This window comes from Lissotriton vulgaris, chromosome 8 (assembly GCF_964263255.1).
Source record: "Lissotriton vulgaris chromosome 8, aLisVul1.2, whole genome shotgun sequence".
In the NCBI taxonomy this organism is placed as follows: Eukaryota; Metazoa; Chordata; class Amphibia; order Caudata; family Salamandridae; genus Lissotriton; species Lissotriton vulgaris.
Genome location: NC_141696.1, coordinates 47,619,735 through 47,642,732, shown reverse-complemented (window position 1 = coordinate 47,642,732; position 22,998 = coordinate 47,619,735). Strand labels below are relative to the sequence as shown.

Below are 22,998 nucleotides of genomic sequence, written 5' to 3'. Positions count from 1 at the left end.
AGCACCGAAATGCTCAGGTTACCTAGCCCAGGGGCTGCGGCTGCATAGGGCTGAAAAGACGTCGGGAATCCTCGTTGCAGTCTATGGAGCCTGAAAGAAGAAGTTGCTGGCAGGCGACCAGTGATGAAGTTCGATGGGATCCAAGCCTGGATCGATGATGGAGGATACCTGTAAGCAGAGGGGACCAAGTTCTGAATCACTAGCCAGTGATTAGATGGGCACCAGGATGAGTGGGCGGCGCTGGGCTCTGCAGTCTCTCGGACCAGGAGGCGTTGTCGGCGACCAGGATGGAGGTGCGAGCTGTCCCACGAAGGTATCTGCTGTCGACGTCGCTGGACCCAGGATTGGGGCAACAACTCTTGGCAAATGCAAGCCCACGCGGTGGACTCAAAATGGCGTCTGGAGTGGACCAGGAGAGTCCGGGGTGCTCCTCTGTTGGAGGGGAGCAAGGGCCAGTCGGGAGCAACCAGACTAGAGATGGAGATGTCGTCGTTTGCCGTCAGGAGGGCTACAAGCCAGCAGGCAAGTGGCCGGACAACGCGGTGAGCAGCAAAGAGCAGAAGGGCCCCACGCAAATCTCGTGGATACTGGGGAGCTGGACTTCGGTGCTGGAGCTGCTCAGGGTTAGGGCTTCTCAAACACCAAAGCACTCACTCGAGGATCCCTCGGCGGTCGTGCTGGATAAGCGTCGTGCAGTTCTGAAGATGGCCGGTCCCTCGAGGTCTCGTCATACCCACGAATCTCAGCTGGGCTGATGATGTAGGTAGAGGTCAGAGGTGCCAGGGAAGCCGGGTCTCGTCGTGCTGGTTGGTCTGGTTCCGGAGGAAGGACGTGCAGCAAACCGCAGTGTTCTTAGTTGGTGCCCGCAAATGCAGGGTGACTACTCCTTAGTCACAAGGGAGAAATCTTGAGAAGAAGTCTTGAGTTCCTTTCGTAGAAAGTAGTTTCAGGATTCAAAGATGATCTAATTTGGAAGGGTCCCCGCTCCCACCTTTATACTAAAGAAAGGGGCTGGTACGGGACTAGGTCTTGCCCATGGGTGGAACCAGGAAGGGGGGTGGTTACACCCCTCTCCCATGCCGGACTTTCCCCAGCTCAGGGGCTGTTGTTCCCCTGGAACTGGTTCTAGCCGGCCTATGCATAGTGAGCACCGGGGTGCCACTTGCAGTCACCTTCCTATTCAGCCCTGCCTACCCAGGATACACAAAACCCTGTCTGGGATGGTGCTAGCACCGCCCCTGACAGCAAACCCTTTGTCCAAGTTCTCCTCGCTGGAAGGACTCCCAGCAGCAGGAGGTCAGACTTGTGTCTGTGGTGGCAGCATCCATTTTGTGATGCTGAGGCTCGAGTTAACTTTAACCGGGGTTCACAGTTACATACATGTCGTGTCCCTCTAGAAGGGTGGAATGCTAACCCCGTCGCCAGAATTGGCGAGGGGTTAGTATTCCAATTCGTATGACACCTTACTCGACATGTTTTGATAAAGCGATATCAGAGTTGGCATATAACCGCAAGGATTATAATGCACTTAAGAGTATATGGTATGCGTTATCATGGAACAGCTATTAGGACTTAGTTCCGCAAGCTGCAAACGGGCTCAGCTCATGCCAGAGCACCATCTCACATGATTCCAAGCACTCTGCCTTCAGGATTGTTAAGGCCTGCCATACTATATCTACAGCAAGGGGTGATTACACCACCTTGCCCCAGCTGTCGTGCAGCCAGTTGTGTCAGATTTAGATGGCCAGCCAGGGGTGGCATAATACATGCTGCAGCCCCTGGTAGGCCCTGGGTGCACCTATGCCCTGAGTTGCAGGGTCTGATAAGGTGGCCCAGTACCAATTGGTAAATGCACCTAAGGTACATGGAATCCATTTTACAGAGAGAGCAGTAGGCCTGGGGTCCTGTTTGGCAGGGTCCCAGGCCAACTATGTCAAAAAGCAGCTAAAACACAAGGCAAAAAGTTGGGGGCAACCATAGTCAGGGGCTACCTTCCTACAGAAGTGAACCCATTTCCTAGTCCCTAAACCTTTCCTTGGCATCATGTAAGTCACCCCTATGGCAGGGTGCATTGTATGTGAAAGGTAGGACTTGCCTTGGTCTGTGTAGCATGTCCTGATAGTGAATTACACTCCATTTCGTTTTTCACTATTGCAAGTGTATCTGTTCCCTTAGGCCAGGATTGGCACTTTGATTATTACATTCTATAATCCTAATTGACACAAGGAACATGATAGAAAAGTCAAATGTAGTATGCCTGACCTCAGAATATTAAAGTGCTTCTTTTAGTGAAGATTATTTTTATATTCTGTGTTTGAAAATACCACTTCTAGAAAGTAGGTATTTTCTTGCCTAAGCCTTTCAGTGTGCTCTGCTGTTATGTGTATTGGCTGTCTGGTTTTGGAGGGACATGGCAGGCTGAGTCAGACCTAGGTTGAATAGAGATATCTGCTTTTGGAGTATGGGTAGGGGTGACTCCTTGACCTGAATGGGGCTGTGCCTGGCATGGTAAATGCTGGCTCCACCTCCCACTGTGCGTCTGATGGCAGACCCCCTCTTTCTGAAAGGCAGGATGCAGCCTTGTAAACACAGTGCTCCAGGACCACACAGAACTGGTTCTGGCTGTGTTCAGTGACTTGTGACTTTTGAGTACAAAGACTTTTGGGGTATAAATATCTGTGCAGAAACCCCTACAATTCGTACTACTTCTGGATGTCAAGACAAACCTCTGTCCGTGTAACCAAGGAAGCTGAAGGACTGCAGCGGTTATCACTGGACTTTAGAAGAGGGAAAAGAATTGCACTTTCATCAATCTTGCTGAAGCAATTACCCTAGGGCTTGATTTGAGCTTGCCTTCATCTGTAGTCTCAAGGATATCATACTTCACCCACCAGTCTTCTGAATTCCTGTGAGAGGGATTCTAACTGCAGGTGAGGCTCCTGTTGAGAATTCCAGGGCCTCTGGTTTACTACGGTGACGCAGGCTGAGAATCATCGCTATCGCTATCTGAGGGCCACTGCAGCCTAGAGCTGTTGCCTGAGGAGTGCCCGCACTTTCATTCCATCAAGGAAGCCATCGCTATTGCTATTTGTGGGCTTCTGCAGCCGAGAGATGTTGCCTCTGATGCCCACACTTTCATTGCATCAAGGAAATCCTCGCTATCTGTGGGCAGCTGCAGCCGAGAGCTGTTATCGCTGAGTGCCTGCACTTTCTTCGCATCAAGGAAGCCATTGTTATCGCTATCTGTGGGCAGCTGCAGCTGGAAGCTGTTGCCGCTGCTGGGAGCTGTTGCCGCTGCTGGGAGCTGTTGCCGCTGAGTGCCTGCCTTGACATCGCACAGAGGGAATCATCGCTATCTGCCGCTGAGTGCCTGCATTCCAAGAGTCATTGAGAACGCACCCTATGGGTGGGCCGCTGCAGCTGGGAGCAACTTTCCGATGCTCCACGCTGCGCTGCTTAGCGCCCACCTCTTCCATCCCGCCTGAGAAGCATCACGATCGCACAGGGGTTTGGGCCGCTGCAGTCGAGAGCTGTGGCCGCTGAGAGTCCACATTTCATCACTTCAGCTTCTTCGCGAAGTTGTTCTTCTGTGCTTCTTAAATTCAGGTACATTGTGCGTAAACGGGTTGCATAGACCCCTGCCTTGATTGGAACTCGATTTACACGCTTTTCAATAATTTACCAGCATTCTAAGAGAATGCCTATTCACCCATATTGTAGATTGTTGGTCGTTTTGAGTCTTGCGTTAAGCCTATATAGAGATGCCTATTTTTCTATAACTACTTGTGTGGTACCCCTTTGTAGTGTCTTCACTGTGTTATTGTGTATGGTCATAAATGCTTCACACACTGTCTCTGAGATAGGCCTGTCTGCTTGTGTTACCACAGGGGTGAGCAGGGGTTATCATATGGTGTAGCCCTCTTACTCTGACTTAGGAAGAAGAAACCCTATTTGGACAAAGGCGCCAACTAGAGATCCCCATTTCTAAAAGTGCCCCAAACTTATAATTCCCCTAAACATAGGTGTCTGGAAGCTTCAGGTACTCTCTTCCAGGGGGGAGGGGTGGGGCACTCAGGTCAGAAGACTCTCCCATGGCTGAAATGGACCAAAGTCCTGGACTGATTGCAGGCAGGTATCCAGACCACAGTCACCCCATTCCGCTTGATCCACAGTAATATCAGCCAGATTGTGCATTGTCTCTTTGTGGTTGATTCTCCCAATTGGACTGAGAATGATGCCGGCATTTCAATTTGATTTTTTTGGACGACTGCGTCTATCTCCATGGGAAAAGTCCAATTACAGCGGCGGTAGGCATGGGCGGAAAATCCGTTCCGCTCGCGGATTTTGCGGATTTTCGGGAAATCCGCAATCCGCGAGATTCGCGAATCTCCCGCAAAATCCGCAAATCCGCGAGCAGCGGATTTTGCTCGCACTGCTCGCACTGTTCGCGTGAGTTCGCGTGAGTTCGCGCCCCGCGAATAAGTGCAAAATTGCAGAAATACGATCTTAGCAAAACTGAAAGTAACTACTTACCAGGTTCAAAAGTTCAGGCTCATCATTAGTAGCCATTTCCTGTAGGGCTTCCTGAGGGGCCCCTCCAGAGTTCAGTTGCCAGTTGAAACTATTATGTGACCCTGCTCTGAACCTCAGAATAGTTACACATATGCCACAAAGGTCCTGAATTACAGCTAAGGGAGACAAGCAGGAGCCAGGCTGGAAGTTAAAATCCATTAATCAGCCCCTAATTCATTATTGTCAGTTGGGGCAGGGCAGGTGTTGTAACTAATTTTGCAACAATGAAAGCACTTAGCAAGTGCAAAAGATCACTAATCAGGGCGCACTAAGGAAGCAGGTGCCAGCTAAAAAAATATTCTGTGACACATTAATCAGCCCCAAATTAATTCAGGTCACTTGAGGCAGGGAAGGTGTGCTTTGCTTTGCCGAAAATAATGTACACTGGACAACCAGAGGGTGTGGTGATGAAACAGAGGGTGGCATGGGTGGGCCAGAGGGTGGCATGAGTAGTCAGAGAGTGGCAGTGGTGACAGAGAGTGGCAGTGATGAAGAAGAGTGTCCCAAACAGGCTGGACACGTAGAAACAACAAGTTCGCGAAACTTGCGACCCGACAGGTAAGTTCGCAATTTGCGAAAGTGTACAAAACCCTCGCGAACTGGCAGAAACACGGGCGAACACAAAAAAAAAAAAAATCCGCAAATTCGCGGGAATTCGCGGATTTTGCGGATTGCGAATCCGCAAATCCGCAAAATTCGCGAACGCGAGATCCGCAAAATTCGCTCATGCTTAAGCGGCGGCCTAGGGGACACTGTTTCATCTGCCAGCTCAAACAGAGCTTTGTGGGTATAGAAGAATAAGGACTTTGAATATGACCCTCATTTGTGCTTAGTATAGCAGCATGCATTGAATGTTAAGTTCTCACAACCTCTTCTATGATGCTATGAAGGATGGCGGTATTTCTGTACCAGTCTTGTATAGTCGGGCAAGATCATGATAGTGTGTGAGTCATATATTATCTTCTCCTGGCTTCTGGCATGTTTAAGAATAGCTTCACGATCAAGGTAATTCTGTAATTTAGCGAACATCAGCCAGGGCCTGGAACCAGGGGGAGGCCTCTTCATCAGAGCCCAATGGTCTCGCTCTACCACGAAGCAGGTAGACAAGGATTCTGTAGGCATGATGGAGTGCAACTATTGTGATAAAAATTCCTCCATTGAGTCATGCTCGCACTCCTCAAGGAGCCCCACGAATCGCAGGTCATTCTGCTGGGTGCGCCCTTCTGCATCCTCCATGTGAGCTGCCAACTCCTGTGTGACCATCATCAATTTATTGACTTTCTGCTGTAGAGAGGCCACGGAGTCTTCCAGTGTGGATATCCTGGTCTCTGCCTCCATTATATGGTCTACTGCCTTGCGGAGAACTTGTTGAAGCAGGGAGACCTCCAAACTCACTGCTCCAATCCAAGCAAATCTATGAATTTTTGTAATGGTTGCGAGAAGTGCTGCATTGTCTGGAACTGACCTGCCCTGCCTCGGCATCATCAGTTGCTCCCATATTGCCAGTTGTGTAGTGATCCACAGTGCTCTGCTTTGTCAGCGAGTCGGTATGGTTATCTTTAGTTATGGTGACAGCAGAGGGGCACATTCTGACTTGTTGTGTGATGGTCTCTAAATCCACGTGCTGGTCCAAAATCTACTGGGGCGGTCTGTAGTTCAACCTCGCGTCCAGGACAGAGAGCAGGGGGCCAGCCTCATGGGCTAGACCTATCCCAGACCTCAAGCCGCACCGGGCCTAGCCTAGATGCTTCTGCAGCACTAGGGTCTGCCTCAACGCGCACCGCTTAATGTGGCCTGCGCCCAGGACCTCGGACGTACAGCAAGCCCACAGGCGTGTGTGCAGGAGCCTCCCCTGCAGCTTTGAAACATTCCTGCAGCCAAACTGCAGTGCCTTCCTGCAGTAAAATGAAACACTCCGGCCCAGCAAACACCAGGCGGCAGTCATTTCCTGGCTCACCTCCCAGCACTTGTGTAACCAGATGCAAAGCGGTTTCTTTAGTCCCAACAACTTGTGCATGGGGCAGTGTAACTCCCCTTGGTTGCCCCTTAAGGAACTGTGATGGGTAGGCTCATGACGTGTCCCCTGGGTCCCGCCAGCAGGCCTACCTTTCTGCAGCTTGAGGTGCCTCAGCTGCTCCTCCATTGCTCCGAACCAGCTCTGCGCCCTTCCCTGGGACTGGCAATGGACGTAAATCTAGTTGGGCTCCGGGCCCCAATGGCTGCGATCAAGGAGCCGCAGCAACCCGGGCCTCCTCTAATGGCCACGGCCCACGTGTCAAATCAGGGTGCTGCTCCGGGATAGTCAGTAGATACAAGCCTAGCAGCCCCACAACTTGTAGTCTGGGCAGCGGGCCTCCTCTAATTAACCACTTAAGGAACTGGTCATTTATTCCTGTAGTGGGGAGACCCTCGAGACGTTCCCTGGGTCCCGCTGAGCGGGCCAACCTTCCACCAGCCCAAGAGGCCTCCGCCAGTCTTCTTCTTCACCGGGCCGGCTCCGCACCCTGCCCTGCATCCTTCGATTTCAGGGACTCCAGACGCCTAACGGCCCTGAGGTTTTCCGCTTGGGGCTGTTGGCGGTAAGTACCTGAGTTCCCCCCAGCAGTCCCCATACATGCGTCAAATCAGGGCGCCACTCGGGGACAGTGCAAGGCCTCGGGTAGGCCCTCAAGCAATAGAGCTTCCTACTCTTTCTCCCGGGATGTCTCTTCTCCCAGGGTGGCATGGGTTCTTCGGCAGGAGCAGTGGCCTGGCAAAGCCACTCATCGGTACAGCAGTGGCCCATGCAGTCTGGCACAATCTTCCGCTAAACGCCGGTTGCAGCGACCTGGCATGCTGCACAATATGCCACAACTGTTCCTGGTCCCATTCTGTGTCTGGACACTTGGCTCATGTCCCCCCGGGCAGGATGATTATGAATTATGCAACCTGACTGCATGGAGCACACGCAGTGTTCGCCATGCTGGCTTGCCAGACCTCGCCCCCCCACACAGTGTAGTTATAAAAATAGTTATTTTTATTATACACCTCACTAAAACATTGGTATATCTCCTACCTGTAGATAGCAACACAATACACAAAATATTTCAAGAGGAAACAGGTAAGTAAGCACAAATATACAGTGGTCTCCGGGGGATGCCAAATCATATACTAGGAAAGTGGAATGCAAACTGCGACCAAGTCCAGACTTGGACCAGAAGACTAAGAAGAGCAGGGTACCTAAGGAACCACCCGAGGCAACTACCCAGGAACCCCACGGAGGCTGTGCGCAGTGTCAATGAGAAACTCTCAGTTGCAGTTCTCGAGAAGAAGGACCCTAAAGAGACCCCGTGGAAGATGGAAGGTTGGAGAGTTACCCCACCCGTGGATACACCAGGAACCAGGATACCTACACCAGGGAAGCCGGGTGCATCAGTGCAAAGTGATGTCGGAAACCGCTGTAGACTACAATTGAGGACTTCAGTAAAGATTCCACTGGCAGAGTAGGTGAAAGAGTCTGGTGGAATTTTGAAGAGGAATACCTGCAAGCAGAGGGTACAGAGTCTATGCTACTCGGGAGTGACCAGGAGGCACAGAAGACCAATTACCACCAATAATGATAGATGCAGGAGAGTTGACGGTGACCTTGTTGTTGCCGCTATGAGGACCAGGCGACGCTGTGGAAGGCCAGGAGCCGTTCACAAGCTGTCCCACATCAAAAATCAAGAATCAGGGTGTCGGTGTCTGGCGGGAGCACCAATAAGCCTTGGCAGCAGCAGCAGATGTGGAAAACAAAGAAGGTGCAGTGCCGGGACCAGCAAGGCCCAAGGGACTCACCAAGTGATGGAGAGTCAGAGCAAGCCCCGAGGAAGCAGGAGAGCCCACTGAAGCTGACCCTCAAGAGTACCCACAAGCCGAAGGTACAGGAGTCGCAAGAGAAACTCGAGCAGCTCACCAAAGATGCAGGCCCAAGGTGCAGAGGGTGCAGTGAGGATGAAGAGTTGGTAGGAGGAGATGCTGGAGGCAGGAGCTTCTTGTAGCCGGAAGATCTCTGAAGGACAGAGTCAGCAAGCTTTGGCGAGGGGTACTGGCCTTAAACTTGGTGAGAAGACAGTGCATGCCTCGAGGAAGTTGTGTAACTACCATCTGTGTTGCTGAGCCTTTCAAAGTCCGAGGGAGCTCAGGAGCAGCAGACCAGTATGCTTGGTTGCAGTGCCTACAGATGCAGGAGAGTGATTTCTTCACTCTAGGGAGATTACTTAGGTTGTATTTGATGTCCACAGGTCAGAAGAAGAACCTGGATGAAACACAGGCACAGAAAACGCAGAAGACTGGTAGGACGACGAGACCAGGAGAAGCCAAAGTCTTCCTAGTTACAGTCTTGGTTCCAGACGAAGTCCAAAGTGCCCAGACGTTTGAAGTGGAAGTGGTTTCGGATATGAATCTTGTCCCATGTGTAAAGAAATCTATTGGACGCAATAAATATAATTCATTAATATCTTTTAAATGGAGCTTGTAAATCAGCTTCCATATCTGTCCTGGTACATCCAATGAATGTCCCCTGAACATTGTTTATCTTTGACATTCTTTTACATCTCACTTTATGATGTCATTTATACATCATTACACCATGGAAAATCTGAAAAGCCACCCACAGGTAAGTCCTTAAAGTACCCAAAGAAAAGGGTTGGAATGATTAAGGGTCCCTCCCAGAGGAGGGGCTGGACAGAGGGGAGGATACTTTGTCCAGTTTCTCACCAGAGTGGGACCCAACGGCTCCGTCAACTGGTTCCAACTGTAGTATGCAAGGAGGGCACCAAATGCTGGCAAGTGCCCACACCTCAGCCCATTACACTAAGTCCTATCAGGGAGGTGGTCACACCTTCTATGACAAAAACCTATTGTTCTACCTTACCCTGCTTGAGCTCGGCTCAGCAGCATCATATATTTGGTCGGCAGCAGCACTAGCTAGCTGTTAGACCCGGAAAAGCTGGTACCAGAAATACAGGGGGGCTCCCTAGGGGAGCCCCCCAGTACATGGGATCCAACACTGGAATCAGTGTTGGGGTAGGATTCCAACATGTTTATACTTTTGGAGAACCTGGATGAAGCACAGACATAGACAACACATACGACTTAAAGTACAGCTAGACCAAGAGCAACAGGAGTCTTCTTGATGCAGTCTTGGTTTCAGCCGAAGTCCAATGAAGTCCAACTGTCCAGACAATTGTACAGTGACATAGTTTAATGGTTGAGTCTGGTCTCTCCTGGGTGGCATAATATATACGGCAGCCCAAGGGAGACCCCTAGTGAACCTATGTCCTTGGTATCTTAGTAACATAAACTAGGGATCTGAAAGAGACACGTTAGTGATAGATTCCTTACCTTAGAATATTCCCAGGCGTCAGACTGGATCCGGAAAGTTTTGCTTAGCAGTACCCTTGCGATTCGGTAGGTGTCGTCTGCGGCTCCGCGTCCGTCGTCGGCGTCGTGGGCGCCGTGATGACGTCGTCGGAGTACTTAGACGCCGCCTCCGCGTGCTGACGTCAGTTCTTCTTTTTTCGGCGCCAGTCAGCGCAGATCTGGAAAGAGCAGTTCCCTAGTCACTTTTTGACTAACTTTTGGTGATCTTTTGATCCAATTCGAAGTCTGTACGACTCCGACGGTGCCTGTAGGGATGCCCGGATTCAAGCATTGCGACGAGTGCGACCGTACCATGTCGGTCACTGATCCCCACCGCCTGTGCCTGACGTGTTTGGGCGTCGACCATGACGACGAGGCCTTCTCCGACTGTCGGGCCCTTTCGAGGAAGGCCAGACGGGAGCGGTCCCGCAGGTGACTCGAACTCCGGTAGTCGGCCCCGCGCCGTGTGAGGTCCCGGTCCCGGTCCCACGGGAGGTCGAGGGACAGGTCGCGGGGACGGAGCCGTCACAGCTCCGGGAGTCGGCACCACTCCTCCGGGTCCAAGTCATCAGGTAAGAAGCATAAGAAGTCGAAGAGACATCATCGCTCTTCTGACTCCCCCCGACGCTCGCACGATGCGGCCGGAGGTTCGGGTGACACCGCCCACGTGGCTCCTCGGGAGTCGCGGGCGCCGCGTTCGGCCCCATACCCCCCGGTCCCTGGGCTGAAGTGACGCCGGAGGAGATCGAGCGTTTCCTCATGGCCATGAGTTCCCTTTCTCCTCCGACGGGTTCCGTGGCGCCTTCCGGCCTAGCGAACCCGTCTGGGGGCCCTAGTGGGTCGGGGGCTTTGACCCCGACGCCGTTGGGTGCTTTGGCCCCGACGCCGCTGACGCCTTCGGGCCCGGCGCCGCAGGGCCTGACGATCCCGACACCGCCGGTGCCCTCGGGCCCGGCGCCGCAGGGTACAGCGGCCCCGGCGTCGTCGGCGCCTTCGGGTCCGGCGCCGCAGGACGCCGCTGGACCCTCCTCGGGTGATGGATCGTCACTGGTGGACCTTACGACCCCCCTGGCGTCGGTCCGTGTGGTGTCCTCTCTGGCGCCGTCCTCGGGCGGCGCCGTCCCTGATGCCTCCTTTCATTCGGTTCCGACGTCGGGACGATGCCTATCGGCGCCGTTTGGAGATTTTAGTTTCTATGAACCGACCTCATTCAATTACGACCCTGAATCTCAGGAGATGAGGGATGAGGAGGATTTGGAGGGGTCTGAGGACCCTCTGGCCAGAGAGTGCCAGTCTAACATGGACTGGACAGGAGACCTTGGGGAGGCCAGTGGCCTGGACACCTCTCCAGACACTGGATTTGTCTCTCCTCGTACCGTGGCTTCGTTGGAGGGAGCTACCTATGGTGTGGTGTTGATGAGACCTGCCAAGGCCTTGGGCCTTGAGCTCCCCGTCGCGGCCGTGAAGACTAACCTCCTCACTGAGGTCTTTAAGCCGCAGTCATGCTCCATGGAGCCTCTGCTGCCGTTTAATGAGGCCTTGACGGACGTTCTTTTGGGCACTTGGTCCAGGCCCGCTACAGGTTCGCCTGTAGATAGGAACGTGGCCAGACACCACCGCCCGGCCCCGGGCGACCCATGTTTCCTGTCCTTCCACCCCACCCCGAGAGTCTGGTCATCCAGGCCTCTAACTCCAAGACCGCCTTCCCGACGGCCCCGCCGGACAGGGAGTCCAAGAGGTACGAGAACTATGGTAAGATGATCTTCTCGTCCCTTAGCTTGGGACTGCGGTCTTCCAACACCGCATGCCTCTTGGGCCGTTACACCCACTCTCTGTGGGAAACTGTGGCGGAAGTGCTGCCAGAGTGCCCGTTGGAGGTACGGGCCAAACTCGGCCAAGCCCTTGTGGAGGGCCGGGACGCAGCCAAGTATTCAATCAGGTGTGGACTGGATACTACTGACTCACTGGGCAAAGCGATGGCTACGACGATGGCGGTACGATGCCACGCCTGGCTGAGATCCGCCAATTTTTCGGCAGACATCCAAAACACCCTCATGGACATGCCGTTCGATGGCCGTCGCCTCTTTGGCGACAAGGCAGACCACGCGCTTGAGCGCTTTAAGGACTCCAGGGCTATGGCCAAGTCCTTGGGCCTCTCAGCCCCGTGCCAGCAAATGGGTGCCTTTCGCTCCTTTCGTGGCCAAGGAAGGGGCGTCCCCACACGTGCCGCCAGCCACTCGCCGCAAACTGTCGTCCAGCGCGGCGGCGGCCGTGGGAACCGCCGTGGAGGCGGTCGGGGAACAAGCGGAGTCATTCCACATCTGCCCCCGTGGCATCCACCTCTAAACCCTCCTAGTCCGTGCTTTTCGGCCCATGTGACGCCAGTGGGAGGCAGGGTTCGCCATCACCACTCTCACTGGCGCACAGTCACTTCGGACAGGTGGGTGCTGCAGATCGTCCGAAGGGGCTACTCCCTCCCCTTCGAGACGACCCCTCAAGCCATGCCACCGCAACACCACAGCGTATCGGGGGATCATTTGCGGCTCCTGCAGGGGGAAGTTTCGGCCCTCTTGGCCAAGGGGGCCATCAAGCGCATTCCTGGGCCAGAAGTAGGACATGGTTGCTATTCCCACTACTTCCTGGTACCCAAGAAGGGCAAAGGGGGCCTACGCCCTATCTTGGATCTGAGGAACGTCAACGGCTTCCTCCGGAAGGAGAAGTTCAAAATGCTGACACTGGCTCAGGTCTTGGCTGCCCTAGACCCAGGAGACTGGATGGTAGCGTTGGACTTGCAGGACGCGTATTTCCACATCCCCGTCCTGCCGGCCCACCGACGTTACCTGCGGTTCACGGTAGGCCTCGAGCATTTTCAGTTTACCGTGCTCCCCTTCGGCCTTACCAGCGCCCCACGGGTGTTCACGAAGGTGATGGCGGTGGTCGCAGCTCATCTGCGCAGGTTAGGGGTCTCAGTCTTCCCCTACCTAGACGACTGGTTGTTGAAGGCGGGCTCGCCCCAAACAGTCGTCAGCCACCTCCAGACTACGGCGGATCTCCTGCACCAGCTGGGATTTTCCATCAATGTGCCGAAGTAACACCTGTGCCCCTCTCAGAAGCTCCTTTTCATCGGAGCGGTTCTCGACTCGGCGCAGTTTCGGGTTTATCCGCCCGAACAGCGGGTTTGGGATATTCAGGCTCTGATTCCGATCTTCAGGCCGTTATCCCGAGTTTCGGTCACGTTGACGCTGCAGCTTCTGGGGCTGTTGGCCTCCTGCATCCTTCTGGTGCATCACGCACGGTGGCCGATGCGGGCTCTGCAGTGGGACCTGAAGTTTTAGAGGGCCCAGCACCGGGGCAACCTGTCCGACCATGTCCTGATCTCGGAGGGCACTGCGAGGCAGCTGCAGTGGTGGCTCACGGACCGCGATTGGGTCAACGGCAGATCCCTCTCCCTTCCCCAACCGGAGCACGTAGTTGTGACGGACGCGTCCCTCCAGGGCTGGGGAGGCTACTTGGGAGAGGCGGAGATCAGAGGCCTCTGGTCTCCGGCGGAGTCCCGGCTCCATATCAATCTGTTGGAGCTGCGGGCGATTCGTCTGGCACTGAAAGCATTCCTCCCGTCTGTCCGAGGGAGCACAGTGCAGGTGTTCACGGACCACACCACCACCATGTGGTACTGCAACAAACAGGGCGGAGTGCGGTCGTGGACCCTTTGCCAGGAGGCTCTGCATCTCTGGCAGTGGCTGGAACATCAGGGCGTGACTCTGGTGGTTCAACACCTGGCAGGTTCTCTGAACACCAGGGCGGACAAACTCAGCCATCGGTGCTCGATGGATCACGAATAGCGTCTGAACTCGGACGTGGCGCAAGGCCTCTTTCTGCGATGGGGAGAGCCTTGGTTAGATCTATTCGCCACCGAAGAGAACGCGCAATGTCATCAGTTCTGCGTGTTGGTATTTCCAAGGCGGCACTCGCTCGGAGACGCTTTTCGTCGCGAGTGGAGTTGCGGTCTGTTGTAAGCCTTTCCACCTATACCACTTCTGCCCAGAGTGCTGAAGAAGATCAAGCGCGACCGGGCCCAAGTCATCCTTGTGGCTCCGGACTGGGCACGAAGATACTGGTATCCCAAGCTACTCAGTTTGTCAGTCAATCCCCCGGTTCGTCTGCCTCTTCAGGAGGACCTTCTGTGGCAGCAGCAGGGGACGGTCCTCCACCCGAACCTGTCCAGTCTCCACCTCCATGCTTGGATATTGAGCGGCGACAGTTGAGGCCATTTGACTTGCCTCCTGAAGTTTGCAACATCATTCTGGCAGCCAGGCGTCCCTCCACAAAGTCGGTATACGCCTGCAGGTGGAACAGATTTGTGGCATGGTGCACAGCAAAGGCTGTGGATCCCCTCAATGCCCCTCTTTCTGAGGTTCTCCTCTTCCTTCTCTCTCTTGCCCAGCAGGGCTCTGCTCTGGGCACTGTCAAGGGCTATCTTTCAGCTCTTTCAACCTTTCTAAGGCTGTCTGACCAACCTTCTTTGTTCAAGTCCCCTATTGTTAATCGATTCCTGAAGGGCATCACTCATACCTTTCCTCCTGTTCCCTTCGTGATGCCTCAGTGGGACTTGAACCTGGTTCTAACGTTTCTGATGTGCGCTCCATTTGAGCCACTTCACAACTGTCCTCTTCGCCTTCTTTCTCTGAAGACTGCCTTCCTGGTAGCCATCACCTCTGCCAGGAGAGTGAGTGAGCTCCAGGCTCTCTCTTGTAAGCCTCCTTTCCTTTCAGTCCATCCGGACAAGGTTGTTTTAAGGACTAGGCCCTCCTTCTTGCCTAAGGTGGTCACGGCCTTCCACATTGGGCAATCCATCACATTGCCCACCTTCTTTCCGCCTCCGCACCCCTTGAGAGAGGAGGAGAGGCTCCACCGTCTGGACCCAAAACGTGCGCTCTCATTTTATCTGAATCGCACACAACAGTTCCGGGTGGATGATCAACTCTTTGTTGGGTACGCGGGCTCTAAGAAAGGGAAAGCGGTGCACAAACGGACCATCTCTCGGTGGATTATCTTGTGCATCCAGGTGTGTTACTCCTTGGCTATAAAGGAACCCCCTGTTGGGCTGAGGGCTCATTCCACTCGAGCCACGGCCACTACTACTGCCTTGGGCCGAGGTGTGCCCTTGCAGGACATTTGCCTGGCAGCTACGTGGGCCTCGCTGCACACGTTTGCAAGGCACTACTGCCTGGACAGTCAAGTCCGGAGGGACAGCTACTTTGGCCGTTCCGTCCTCCAGGACTTTCTGGTGTGATTATTGGTTCGCAGACCCACCACCGCGGGGATGGTATTGCTGGGGTATCTATTCTAAGGTAAGGAATCTATCACTAACGTGTCTCTTTCAGATGCACAAGTTACTACTTGTGTAAGGATATATCTGTAAGAGACATTAGTTAGTGATAGATTCCTTACCGACCCACCCATCCTCCCCGTTCTGCGAACCGATATCTAGGGTTAAGGTCATCCCCTTTCAGGGCCCTAGTTTCTTGGCACCAGTGTTGGTTTTTGTCATGGCTCTGCGCTTCTGGCGCGGAAAAGCTGTGGCTAAGAACTGACGTCAGCACGCGGAGGCGGCGTCTAAGTACTCCGACGACGTCATCACTGCGCCCACGACGCCGACGACGGACACGGAGCCGCAGACGACGCCTATCGACGCGCAAGGGTACTGCTACGCAAAACTTTCCGGATCCAGTCCGACGCCTGGGGATATTCTAAGGTAAGGAATCTATCACTAACTAATGTCTCTTACAGATATATAGTTACACAAGTAGTAACTTGTGCACTTAGAAGGGTCTGTCAATAGCCAATTGGGATTTACCAAAGTTCATACCATAGTCCCATTTCGGGAGAGAGTACAGTGACTGGGGTACTGATTATCAGGATCCCAGTTAGAGTAGTCAGAAAACAGAGTGGGGGTAACCATAAAAGCAGATCTTATTTTCCTACAAGGATGTAAAGGATGCAAGGCTTGTTTTGGTTACTTTCCGTAAGTGATGATGCAATTACCACATTACACTTTGTAAATATTTTTCTCTGTACAAAAAAGTAGTACATTTTCTGATGGATACATCTGCCAGTGGATTCCTCACCTTGTGAATATCCCCTGCGCCAGCAGCATTCGGAAATTTTTCGTAGCTCTCCACGCCGACGAGGACGACGTCACAGAAGCATGGCTCCGCTTGCGGCTCCGCTGACGTCACCGGAGCCATAAGAGAGCCTCGTCGGCGTGATGACGTCAGTTCCCCTTTTTCTGCGCCGTCGCCGCAAACGGTTTTTTGGGACTCTTTGTGGTTTTGTTGCTACATTGTGTTTTTGGCTTGCTTCTCTTGTTTTTTTTTTTTAAGATTTCTTCAAGGAAGTCGGTTTCAAGCCCTGTAGGGAGTGTGGGGGCCATACGTCCATCTCGGACCCCCACGAGGATTGTGTCTGGTGCCTGTCATCGGATCACGATGTCGAGGGTTGTGTTTGCTGTCGTAAGATTAACCCACAGGCATTAAAGGAGAGAGAAGCCATGCCATTCATGGCGTAGATAAGAAAAGAGAAGAGAGGTCGAAGAAGGTTGAGATCCCGATCAAGGTCGAGGTCAGGTTCGAAGTCGATGTCGGGTCATACTTCGAAGTCTAAGAACCACAAGAAGAAGAAGAGGCAGGGCTCTCTACGCCGTTCAGATAAGGACGCGTCTCTGAAGTCGACTTTTCCAGCCCCTCGACGTCTTAAGGACTATATCTCTCCATCTCCTTCAGGTTCCAATCAGGGTACTCCTGCTCGTTCGGCTTCACCTGAAGCTTCACCGGCACGCTCTCCAACGCCAGCTCGATCTCCGATGTCGGTTCAGTCTCCTGCTCCGGTGGAAGATGCTCCAGTACCTGATGAGTCTTCGACTCCAGTGGCTCCACCGTCTGCGCCGGTTAGCCCGAGTCCGCTAATGCCTCAACCTGAGTCTGTACCTGGGGTTTACCCACCTTTCCCTGGTCCAGGTCAAGATCCATCACATTACTTAAATGCAATGTATGGAGTTTTTGCAAGAGCTGTGTATCCCTCTGGAGCGCCTTTAGGTCCCATGGGTCCTATGGCCTTAAACCTGGGAGTTCCTCAGGCTTATGCTCAGGCTCCCTTTATGCCGTTTCTTCCAGCGGCCCCATCCTGGCATTTGCCAGCGCTGAGGACATTGACTCCGTTTCCTTCTTCTCTGGCGCCGTCAGCTCGACCTCGCTCGGCCCATCAGAGTCTTGTCTGACGCCGCCAACGTCGGTTCCGAGGATGAGGTCCAGGCAAGAGGCGCAAAGAGTTTTGGAGGAGCAACGTTATTGTGCTGAGGAAGAAATGGAGGAACTTATTTGAGGGGTTGAAGGAAGCAAGTGGCCTAGATATGTCCCCGGAGTGGGAGCTTTCTCCTCCTAGAGACGCTCCTTCTAAGGATGTGGCTCCTTACCACACAGTTATAAGGAAAGCAGCGGAGCTTTTAGACCTACAGCTTCCAACAGCTTAATTGAAGTCCAATATTTTGACTGAGGTTCTTCATTCTCCCTCCACTGTCACAGAGCCTTTATTGCCTTTTAATGATCCCATCACTGAACCGGTTTTGGAGGTTTGGCATAAGCCCTTTTTAGCTCCAGCAGTTTCTAAATCTATTGATAGGAGGTATAGGGCGGCTCCCAGAGATCCAGACTTTCTAACATCTCATCCTTCTCCTGAGAGCCTGGTGATTCAAGCTGCCTGTTCTAAGAAATCTTCTGGGGTTTTTCCTCAACTCCCTGGAGATAGAGACTCTAAAAGGCTTGATCAATTCGCTAAAAAGGTGTTCTCCTCAGCAAGTATGGCCTTGAAGTCGACAAATGCCACCTGTCTTTTGGGTTGTTATATTCATGCTCACATGGACTCCTCAGAACAGCTTGTTTCTAAGTTGTCTGAGGAGGACAGACAGAATTTTAATGAGGTCTTGGTGGACACTCAAGCAGCTGCATGCCAGGGTACACGGAGTGGCCTGGACACTGCAGACTCTGTTGCCAGGATTATGGATCTTCGGTTGCCACGAGGAGAAGTGCTTGGTTCAAGTCATCGGAGTTCTCTCCGGATGTGCAGGCAACTCTTCTTGACCTCCCTTTCGATGATTCGGGGCTGTTTGGTAATGAAAGCAGATGCAGCTTTAGAGAGGTTCAAAGACAGCAAAGCCACAGCCAAGTCTCAGGGCCTACAGGTACAGCCTAAAGGTTCCTCTTACAGAAGATACAGAGGTTTTGGAAGGTTGTCCTTTCGGACCTACAGGCAGCCTCAGCAGCAGCAGCAGAATACCCTGTATCATATAGGGGCAAGAACAGGGGTCGTCCTCGAGGTCATCAGCCCTCCTCCTCCTCCTCTTCAACCCCCCCCCCTCTTGTCACAGCAAAGCAGCCCTAGATCCACCATTCTGGATCATGTGGGTCCGGTGGGGGGTCGGCTTACCCATTTTCTACAAGAGTGGGAATCGGTCACTATGGATCTTTGGGTTCTAGATCTTGTGGAAAATGGGCATGCTCTTCCCTTTCGGGCATTCCCTCCAAATTACCCTCCTTTTCAAGGGGCATGTTCGGAGGACCATCTTCTTCTTCTGCAAGAGGAAGTCCTTGCATTACTAAAAAAAGGTGCGATAGAGGTGGTTCTGGAGCAGGAAAGGGGTCAGGGATGCTACTCCCGGTATTTCCAGATTCCCAAAAAGGATGGCAGGTTACAGCCAATCCTGGAACTCAGGATCTTGAATCTTTTGTTGAAGCAGGAGAAGTTCAAGATGCTCACCCTAGCGCAGGTTCTTCAGGCGCTGCAACAGGAGGACTGGATGGTGTCGATCGACTTGCAGGATGGGTATTTTCATATCCCAATCCTGAAGTCGCACAGGAAGTATCTCCGTTTTACGGTAGGGTCGCAACATTATCAGTTTGCGGTTCTCCCGTTTGGACTTACTACTGCACCTCGAGCCCTCACCAAGGTGATGGCAGTGGTGGCAGCCCATCTCAGGAGGTCGGGCATTCCAGTTTTCCCCTATCTGGACGACTGAGTCGCCAGAGAAGGTGCTTTATCATCTGCAGGTTACAACTCAGCTGATGTACGAATTGGGTTTCTAGATAAACGTGCCCAAGTCTCACCTGGTGCCCTCTCAGCGCAACCTGTTCAATGGGGGCGGTACTGGACACTACTGTGTGTTGAGTATTCCCACCTCCACAAAGGATTCTCGACATTCAGGAAATGATTCCCTTGTTTTACAATGGAGCGGTCATTCCAGTCCTGAAGGTCCTTCGCCTGCTCAGTCTGTTTGCTTCATGCATTCTGTGGTCAACCATGCACTCTGGCACATGAAGGTTCTCCATGGGGTGCCTCCTCAGGCTGTGGTATCAGCACAATGGAGATCTCAGGGAGTCAGTTAGGATCTCCAGAGAAGCTGCAGCAGATCTGTCTTGGTGGAGTGTGGAGGGCAATCTGTCTCAAGGAAAGCCCTTCCATCTACCTCCATTGGTGGCCACAGTGATAACGGATGCATCCACTTTAGGGTCGGGTGCTCATCTGGGGGACCTGGAGATCAAGGGTCTTTTATCTCCAGAGGAAAGGTTGCTTCACATCAACCTTCTAGAGCTAAGGGCGATACGTTTGGCGCTCAAGGCCTTCCTCCCTTCCCCTTGTGGTCAGTCAGTTCAAGTCCTGATGGACAATGCTACCGCGATGTGTTATGTCAACAAGTAGGGAGAAGTGGGGTTTGCATTGTCTCTGCAGGGAGGCTCTGCTTCTCTGATCCTGGGTTCAGGACCATCAGATTTGTCTGATGGCAAATCTTCTGGCAGGAGTTCTGAACGTGCGTGCAGACAGTCTAAGTCGGCAGTTCTCTGCCGACCACTAATGGAGGCTTCATCCGGAGGTGGTACGTCACGTCTTTCGGACGTGAAGAACTCCTCCGGTGGACCTGTCTGCCACTCACGAGAACACTCACTGCCTGTCACTCTGCAGTCTCCAGTATCCGATGCAGGGAGCTTTGGGGGACGCGTTTCAGTTGAGTTGAGAGTCTCAACTTCTTTACGCGTTTCCTCCCATACCCTTGAGTCCTCGGGTAATGAGGAAGATTCGCCAAGACCGGGCCCAAGTCATATTGATCGCCCCGGATTGGCCAAGAAGGGTGTGGTACACAGATCTTCTTCACCTCTCATTTTTCCCTCCGCTCCGTCTCCCTCTCAAGACAGACCTCCTCTCGCAATCGCAGGGGCAGGTTCTACTCCCCCACCTCCAGAGCATACACCTTCATGCCTGGAAATTGAACGGGCAACCTGAATTCTTTCTCTCTCCCACCTGATGTGGTGGACGTTATTTTGTCTGCCAGGCGTCTCTCCACCAAGTCTATCTATTCCTATAGGTGATCCACATTTGTCATTTGGTGTGGGGAGAAATCTATTGAACCTTTGAGGGCCTGTTTATCCAACATCCTTTAGTTTGCTTTCTCTCTAGCCCAGCAGGGCTTTGCTGTGGCTACTGTGAAGGGCTATTTATCAGCTTTGTCGGCGTTCATTTGCTTGCCGGATCAGCCGTCTTTGTTCAAGTCGCCCATTGTGTTAAGGTTCATTAAGGACCTTACTAACAAGTTTCCGCCCACTCCCTTTATTGTACCTCAATGGGACTTAAATCTTGTTTTAACCTACATGATGGGTTCTCCCTTTGAGCCCATGTACAAGTGTCCCTTGAGACTATTGTCTTTTAAAACAGTATTTCTTGTTGCCATTACCTCGGCGAGGAGGGTAAGTGAGCTTCAAGCTCTGAGTTTGAAACCCCCTTTCTTGACCATTCATGCAGATAGAATGGTACTCAGGACCAGGGCTGCTTTTCTGCCTAAGGTGGTAACTCCCTTCCATCTGGGCAATCCATTACCCTTCCTACCTTCTTTCATCCCCCTCACCCTTCCAAGGAGGAGGAGTGGCTTCACCGCTTGGACTCTAAAAGGGCGGTGAGTTTTTACTTCGATAGGGCTAAAGACTTTCGTGTGGATGACCAGCTCTTCGTGGGCTGATAGGCTGCAGGAAAGGCAGAGCGGTGCACAAGTTTACACTTTCCAGGTGTATTATCTTGTGCATCAAGATTACTCTTTGGCCGGTAAGGATCCTCCAGAGGGTATAAGAGATCACTCTACCAGAGCAAAGTCTTCTACATCTGCCTTATCTAGAGGTGTTCCTGTGGAGGACATTTGTAGAGCGGCAACTTGGGCCTCCCTCCACACTTTTGCGAAGCATTACTGCTTAGATTCCAAATTGAGGAGAGATGGACACTTTGCACGTTCAGTCCTACAGGACTTTTTGGTATAGAAGGGTGGGCACCCTCCTTCGAACGTGAGGACTGCTGCGGGACTCTATTCACAAGGTGAGGAATCCACAGGCAGATGTATCCATCAGAAGAACAAGTTACTTACCTTCGGTAAGGCTTTTTCTGGTGGATACAGTATCTGCCTGTGGATTCCTCACTGACCCACCCACCTCCCCGTTTGTCCACCCTTGTATACCTGCAATGGTGATAATTTCTATATGTTACTTTTAATGGAAGTTTATCATTCTTTTTGTGTTAATGCATTGATTTCCGACTGTGTGTGTTGGTTTAAATACTGTATACTCTTTATCCTGTATATATTTGTGTCGGTCCATCCGTGTGCCTCGAAGGCACGGAAAAAATGGCGGACTGACGTAATCACGCCTACGAGGCTCTCTTATGGCTCCGGTGACGTCAGCGGAGCCGCGAGCAGAGCCATGCTTCTGTGACGTCGTCCTCGTCAGCGTGAAGAGCTACAAAAAATATCCGAATGCTGCTGGCGCAGGGGAAATTCACAAGTTGAGGAATCCACAGGCAGATACTGTATCCACCAGAAAAAGCGTTACCGAAGGTAAGTAACTTGTTCTTTGCTAACTGTGTGACATAATTTTTTTTTATTTCAGGTAAAGGATCTCTTCTTCTTTCTCTTTCTGTTGGCTATTTGGATAGTGTCATTTGGGGTATCTAAGCATGCGATCCGTGTGCACAATGAGCAACGGTTGGGCTGGATTTTCCGAAGTACGATATATGAGCCTTACCTCATACTCTTTGGGCAGATACCTGCTGATGTGGACAGTAAGGAACCACTTTGTTTTTATGTCACGTGCTTTAATTCTTTCTAATTCACCTTCTGCAATTCCTACACACCCCCTGGGGCATCGGCAATGGTGCTTTAAGCCTGTTGAAAAAGTATTGTTATTTCAAAAAGATGATGCCACACAGAGTCATTAACATCCTCTCTATGGAGGACAATATTATCAGTGTGCTTTGGTGGTCTGTGGGAATTCTCAAAGTGTTTTATGTTTGTTGGGCCAGTCACATTACATTACAGCAAAGTTTAAGAACAACAGCAAAGCAATTATTAATGTGAAGATTGGTGTCGTACATATGAGGAAACTTACTATTAGCAGCTCAGCTAATAATGTTTACATTTATTCACATATTAAATGCAAATATTTGAATAGCATGGACAACTTTAAAGCATATCACCTCTGAAGAATTTCACTGGTATGCTCACTGAGTTAGAATACGTTACTTAATTTACTGAAAGTTATATGTGTTAAACCAGTGTTTCTTTTTGCAGTTAAACTTGATACAATTATATGTTGTATTAATTACACATTAGACATTGATCACTGACAGTGAGGTAGGATCAATGCAACAAATTATATCCTAAAAAGATTTGTAAAATATAGATTAACTGTGTCTGAGTTAATCCTACTGTTGTCCAAAGACCATTACATTTAGATGTTATTAGTTACAGTTATTTGTTTTTAGAAAGTACCAGTAAACTTTTAACTTCCTGTGGACTTTTTATTAGCAACAGACTTAACATTATCACTAAATATTTGTTTGGCTAACTGTAAAGTCATATTTGCTTGATTTCCAGATCCTCTTTTTAAGAATTCTTAGAATTTGTAAATCAATAATTATAAAAATTGTAGTTGTATTAACGTAAAAGAAAATTCATAGACA

General features: G+C 51.7%; 1 protein-coding gene across 1 annotated transcript in view; it reads left to right on the top strand.

Annotated features, from left to right (window-relative positions):
• Positions 1 to 22,998, top strand: part of LOC147693352 (transient receptor potential cation channel subfamily M member 2-like) — a 3,804,886-nt gene that overhangs the window by 2,085,550 nt on the left and 1,696,338 nt on the right. The window contains exon 20 of the mRNA XM_086935946.1: positions 21,927 to 22,098. Within this exon, the coding sequence (XP_086792072.1) occupies positions 21,927 to 22,098 (172 nt within the window). The remainder of the gene's footprint in view (positions 1 to 21,926; positions 22,099 to 22,998) is intronic.